Source organism: Diplotaxodon limnothrissa, linkage group LG15 (assembly GCF_057381915.1).
Source record: "Diplotaxodon limnothrissa isolate DT_005_m linkage group LG15, D_limnothrissa_male_GT1.1, whole genome shotgun sequence".
Taxonomy (NCBI): Eukaryota; Metazoa; Chordata; class Actinopteri; order Cichliformes; family Cichlidae; genus Diplotaxodon; species Diplotaxodon limnothrissa.
Window position 1 is genome coordinate 9,736,973 of NC_140610.1, and position 6,000 is coordinate 9,742,972.

Below are 6,000 nucleotides of genomic sequence, written 5' to 3' on the forward strand. Positions count from 1 at the left end.
GAGCCTTGGCCACCCATGATCCTGTCCCTGGGTCACTGCTGTCCCTTCATAGGATCACCTTTAGATAGATACTGACCACTGCAGACTTGGGAACACCCCACAAGAGCTGCAGTTTTGAAGACGCTCCAGCCCAGTCTTCTAGCCATTAAAATTTAGCCTCTGGCAAATTTGTTTAAATCCTAACAGCTACTCATATTTCCTGCTTCTAATACATACGACTTTGAGGACAACATTTCTCTTGCTCTCTAATATATCCCACCCCCTAACCACGATGAAGCGATAATCAGTGCTATTAACTTTACCTTTCAGTAATCATAATGTTATGTCTGTTCGGTGTATTTAAGGTACAGAAAGTACACATGCTCATTATGTAGAATGACATTTGTTCAAATACATGATCATAATTATGGCTTCACTAATGTTGCAGCTGCAGTTGATTTTAATTATGTGTTGCTGGGTAGCTTAGTCTATAACAATACAATTTATATGTGAATTAATAAGTAACTAAGGCTTTAAAATATGGACTAGAATCGTAGGGAATAGAAAGTATGATCTTTGGATACAAAATCTAAATGTTATATTTTTCTGTCTAACTAATGCAACAGTTAGACTCAAAAATCTGCTTTTTAAGCTTAGTTAAAAGATATGAAGATATATGCAAAAGATTTCCAGACATTTACAGAACAGCGTCAGGGACTCCAAATACCAGAAATCTCAGGGAACACAAAGGAAACCCACAGAAATGCAGACAACACAACAAAAGACAAAGGGAGACTCAGGTGATGTATACACAAGATAACAAGAAGAGAGGTAACATAGGGGGCAACACAGATGGGGGGATGTCCCGGAGTATCTCACGCTGGCCTGCTTTTTTAAAATTTTGTTTCTCTTTGTTGTTTTCTCTCTTTCTGTTAGTGTGTGTGCATGTGTGGGTCTTTTCTCTGTCTTCCTCTAGGCACTCGCCTATTCTTGTGCCTATGTGTGCCCTAGTCAAAGGAGCTTGCAAAGAAAAGCGTCTGGACTTCTTCTTTGAAGCGCCTTGAGGCGACTTATGTTGTGATTTGGCGCTATATAAATAAAATTGAATTGAATTGAATTGAATTTAAGTTGCTTGAAGACGTTTCACCTCTCATCTGAGGCGATGAGAGGTGAAACAACTTAAGCAACTTAAAGAAGTCCAGACGCTTTTCTTTGCAAGCTCCTTTGACTACGATGACCTGGATGACTGAGAACCTTCACAGACATATGTGTGCCCTAGGAAGCCACGCAATACCTGACTGTCTTTGAGGTTTTATTTCTACATGACAATGGAAGTGGAACTCAACACATGGCACAGAATGCAACAGCCGCCAAAATAAAACAGGAAGTGAGACATTGCTGAACAGTGGGATGAGCAAAGAAAGGCAAAGGATAAATGTAAGACTAGAACAGAAAGGAACACAAATAAGGAATTAAGTAAAAGCATAATAATAAAAATAATAACAATAATAATAGCAAATAGCAATACAACAAAGCAAAAACCATAAAGGGCCACAGAAAAAGGACATATAGACAAGGAATTAAACTAAACCAATGATTAAACAAATAGAAAACCAACTAAATTAATAAGTATTACAAAAGAAATGAAATCAAACATAAATCATTCTCAACACCAAAACCAGACATGAACTCATAAAAATATATGGACTGGGTAGGTAGAAACTATAATGATAAGATTTAATCAACCCTTAAAAGGGATCGCCCATTTTCATTTTTAAAGTATAACTAATTGTTGACAAACTTCTGGTCCTCTTAAAACAACACTGTCTGAGCATTTGACATTATACAAAACAAGCCCAGTTCATACCCTTCAAAACTAATAAGCTTGTGCCCTCTTTGCATAATTGGAACATTTTCTGAGGCTCCAACTCAGGGCTCATAGCAATGAAAAAATATTTTTTAAACAGAAATGACATTGGAGCAAAGTAGAGTAACCTTGGCAATGTTAACACCAATCAGCCAAATATCTAAACATAAACTGAGATGGAGTCATTTGCAAACACTGCTTGTTTTGCAGTGGTGCATTTGTATTGACTGGTTTCTAACAACTGGGTTCATTAAATTTCCTGTCTGTGCCCACGTTGAACAGTTGTGAGTTCATTTTTCTACTTGACCTATTTTTAGTAGAATGGAGTAGTGTTTTCAAATGTGGAAATATATAAAGTCATTATACTTTGCTTATCTGATGTAACAGTATTACATCATATGACCAAGAAACTCAATATGAAAGCTCTTCTACTTTTAGAATAGAGAACAATTTGTAAAGGGACCAGTATAACAAATCAGAATTGATCAGAACTACCAAAAAGCAAAGCCTTTCAGTACACCAGGGCACAATAATTGCTCTAATAGAGGGTGTGTCTCAGGGATTGTCCAGGAGGACCCATTACTGGTTATAATCTGCTAGTATGGGGAATGTAAATGGAAAGCTCTCACGGTTATCAAAACATTGCTCATTAACTCTTACCATACCAACAAGCATTTCCATGCAAATGTAATAACTACAGCCTGACACTGATACATTGATTTACTCTTTCATTGTCATTATCTGTCATATGTGAACTTATTTGTCACGCCATAGCTGTGCTTCTGATAATGGAAGTGGGGCAGGAACCCAGAAAAAAACACATGATGGCAGAAATTCAAAGCCATAAAATGACGGTCACTGACTGTTAAGCATTTTTGGAAAAGTGCCTTGTACTGTACATGCATCCCCCACCAGCACAGAGCTATTATGAGAGCTAAATCATAGTTCTCTGCTGCCAACATGGAATTTGATATATAGAGATGGACAACAGTGTTTGACCCTGACTAAAGCCATGCCATCAGCTTGTTTTGTAACTAAGCACAGTAATGTGAGAGGAACAAGGCAGCACTGTCCCGAACTGAACTGAGACCTTGCCCCAGGACAGCATACGCGGACAGACCACACTGTTTGCATTGTGCAACTGTCATTGGAGAGACGCATGAGGAGAAACAGAAACAATGAGTCTGAATAGGAATAGGAAACATAGTCATTGATTTAGAAAACATATATTTGCACAAACCTTCTTTTGACACTTACTTTCGTTGCTTTGCTGTGACAGCTATAGAAAAATATCTAGTCTGTACGAATCAAATCAAAGTTCAAGAGAGAGCACCCTGTCAACTACACGTCTTTGTCAGCTTTGATGAGATATTGGCCGATGTGATATTACACATGGGTACATCCCATTCAATCTGAAAACCTTCAGATGGAAAAGACTAACCGTGACAAGGCTGACCTGTCAAGTTTCTACAATGTGGTTCACCTCTTGAGGCACACCATGTGTCTTTACACTCTTACACTAAATCATGAGTTCAATTAACTGTGCAGCTTCACTGCTTCGACTTGGTAATTATATATACCATAAAACGGGTTCAGTGTTCAAGGTTGGTTTTACACAAGGCCAAAGAAAGGCAGTTAACCTTGGGAGAAAGAGTGGCAGAGGCAGATGGAAACTGTTTCATACCATACACTGCTTCTACGTGGTGTCAGACCATGCAACATGAGATTAGACGTCAAGGCAACCAATGCAGGTTGTGATTTTAACAATACCCAATACAAAAGTCCTAAACAAAGCAAACAACTACTTCAAGTCACATTAAAATATTATTCTTTGATCTTGGATAGAAAAAAAGTAACTCGCAGAACCCAGAACACTCAGCTGTTTTAGTTTTGCAGGTGTTCAAACATAAATCAAACTACTGTATGAATCAAAATTCTGACCTGATGATGGTGCCAGATGAAAACTCTTCATCTACCATATTTTTTTTTTGGAGACATTTCACCAAAAGCCAAAACGATCAATTTGGGATGAGAAAAAGAATAGTTAGGATTTATCCCCTGGACGAGCTGGAGGAGGTGACTGGGGAGAAGGAGGTCTGGGCTTCTCTGCTGCCCCCATGACCCGGCCCCGGATAAGTGGAAGAAGATGGATGGATGGATTTATCAATGAATGTGCCTGTTTTTTAATGGAAATCTAATCCAAAGTTGTTCATATAGTCAAGTTCAGGCCGATGTGGCAAACCTATTGTGAGACTCTCAAGGAAGGAAAAAAACAAGGAAGTTAGATCATGTGTTAAGAATTATATATATATATATATATATATATATATATATATATTTAACTTATAATCAGAATTAGACCTAAAATTATTAAAGATGAACGAAAGTGATTCTGAATATGGTGGTAGAACTAAAGCTGTGTACACACTGTAAGTGATTTTCAGCGATTCGGTGACCAGAAACCATAGAAAGTTAATCACTTTCAATGGCTTCCAGTGACTACGGGTGAAATAACCATGGGGACAGAAAGTGTGAGGGACCGAGTCTGAAAGTTTTCTCAACTTCCAGGTGAGTGATTGAAGTGACTACCAATGAGTTTGAAAAACACCCAGGATTAACATATGACCTGGTAGAAGATGAGATAGATGGCTACATGCTGGGGAAGTCCATAAGTGACAAGCTTCAATCTAGCCGCTGGGTTTTCACTGGTTTACAACAAAACAGTTTTAAACAACAAATGAACAGATGCACAATTTATCGTGCTTTTAAAAAAATTTTTTAGTTCAGTGTTGGTGGTGATGAATGCACTTTCTCACAGTAAGGCTACTACTCTAAGTGCCATTAAATGTTGCAATAGTTTCCTGTTTTATCTACCTCAAAATGTTCTAAACCAGGGGTGGGCAACTCCAGGCCTCGAGGGCCGGTGTCCCTGAAGGTTTTAGCTGTGTCCTTGAACCAACAAAGCTAATTTAAATGGCTAAATTAGCTCCTCAACATGTCCTGAAGTTCTCCAGAGGCCTGGTAACAAACTAATCATGTGATTCAGGTGTGTTGACCCAAGGTGAGATCTAAAACCTGCAGGACACCGGCCCTCGAGGCCTGGAATTGCCCACCCATGTTCTAAACTGTTTCTAAAATGTGCTGCCAGAGTACTTAGAATGACTTATGTGTGTATTTAAAGCATTTAAATACACATAGTCTATGTGTATTTAAATGCACACATAGTCTATGATCTTACATCACTCTCTTCTCTTCTTCCAATCTAGAAAGCAGGATGGTCCTCGTCCGAATTTGAATCTGTCCAACCCACCACGTTGACTGATTCATCTGGCATACTGAATGAAACAGCAGTTTCTCTGTTGAATAAGCAATCGATCCAATTACTGCCTTGTGAGGGGGTAATGACTAACCAATCAGTGCCATGGGTGTGACTCAGGCCATTGTCATCACTGTCAAGCTGTGTGCCATGACAAGGATATCTTGCGCCACCAGTACTTGCTTTGTTTTGGCACGCCTGAGCCACGAAATGTCAAATGGAAGAGCATGATGAATTGTTTTTCTTTTGCTCTGACTTATTCTGAAACCACAAGAAAATACTAAAAAGGAAAATATGTGTAGTGCTGACATTTCTGGTTGCTATGCTTGTAGGATGGTATTATAGTCCCACTGTGAGGAATTTTATTCCTCACAATGATTTTATTACGTTTTATTACATTTTTTAAGACAGACAGTTTAAAAAATAGACAAACAAACTGAATTTAGAATTTAAAAAAATATGCCAAACTTGTTTGAAAATCAAACTGATTTAAAAAAAAAAAAAAGCCTGAAACATTTATAAAGGTTTCTGTGCTTTTGTTTTATTTCATTTTGTTCAAACTGTGACGATATAAAGGGCAAACCATGACTGCTCCATATATTATATATATTATGTTATAAATTATACTTAGATCTTTCTCCAGATTTTTGATCTCCAACTTCTTGTTGATACTAAGTTTCTGACTTTCAATGCCAATAAGTGATGATTTAGTCAGTATTATAAATATGAATATACTTCCAGACATATCCTGGAGCAAGGTGAATATTGACATGTTGAATGATAAAAAAATTTGATGCAACTCCAATGTTTTACATTTGGTCTTCCATCTCGGATTTCT

The 6,000-nt window shown here is 37.8% G+C and overlaps 1 protein-coding gene across 1 annotated transcript in view; it reads left to right on the forward strand.

The window, feature by feature from the left end:
• Window positions 1-5,164, forward strand: part of LOC146617037 (uncharacterized) — a 38,726-nt gene extending 33,562 nt beyond the window's left edge. The window contains exon 6 of the mRNA XM_085372920.1: window positions 5,113-5,164. Coding sequence (XP_085229046.1) covers window positions 5,113-5,164 — 52 coding nt within the window. The remainder of the gene's footprint in view (window positions 1-5,112) is intronic.
• The last annotated feature ends 836 nt before the right edge of the window (window positions 5,165-6,000 follow it).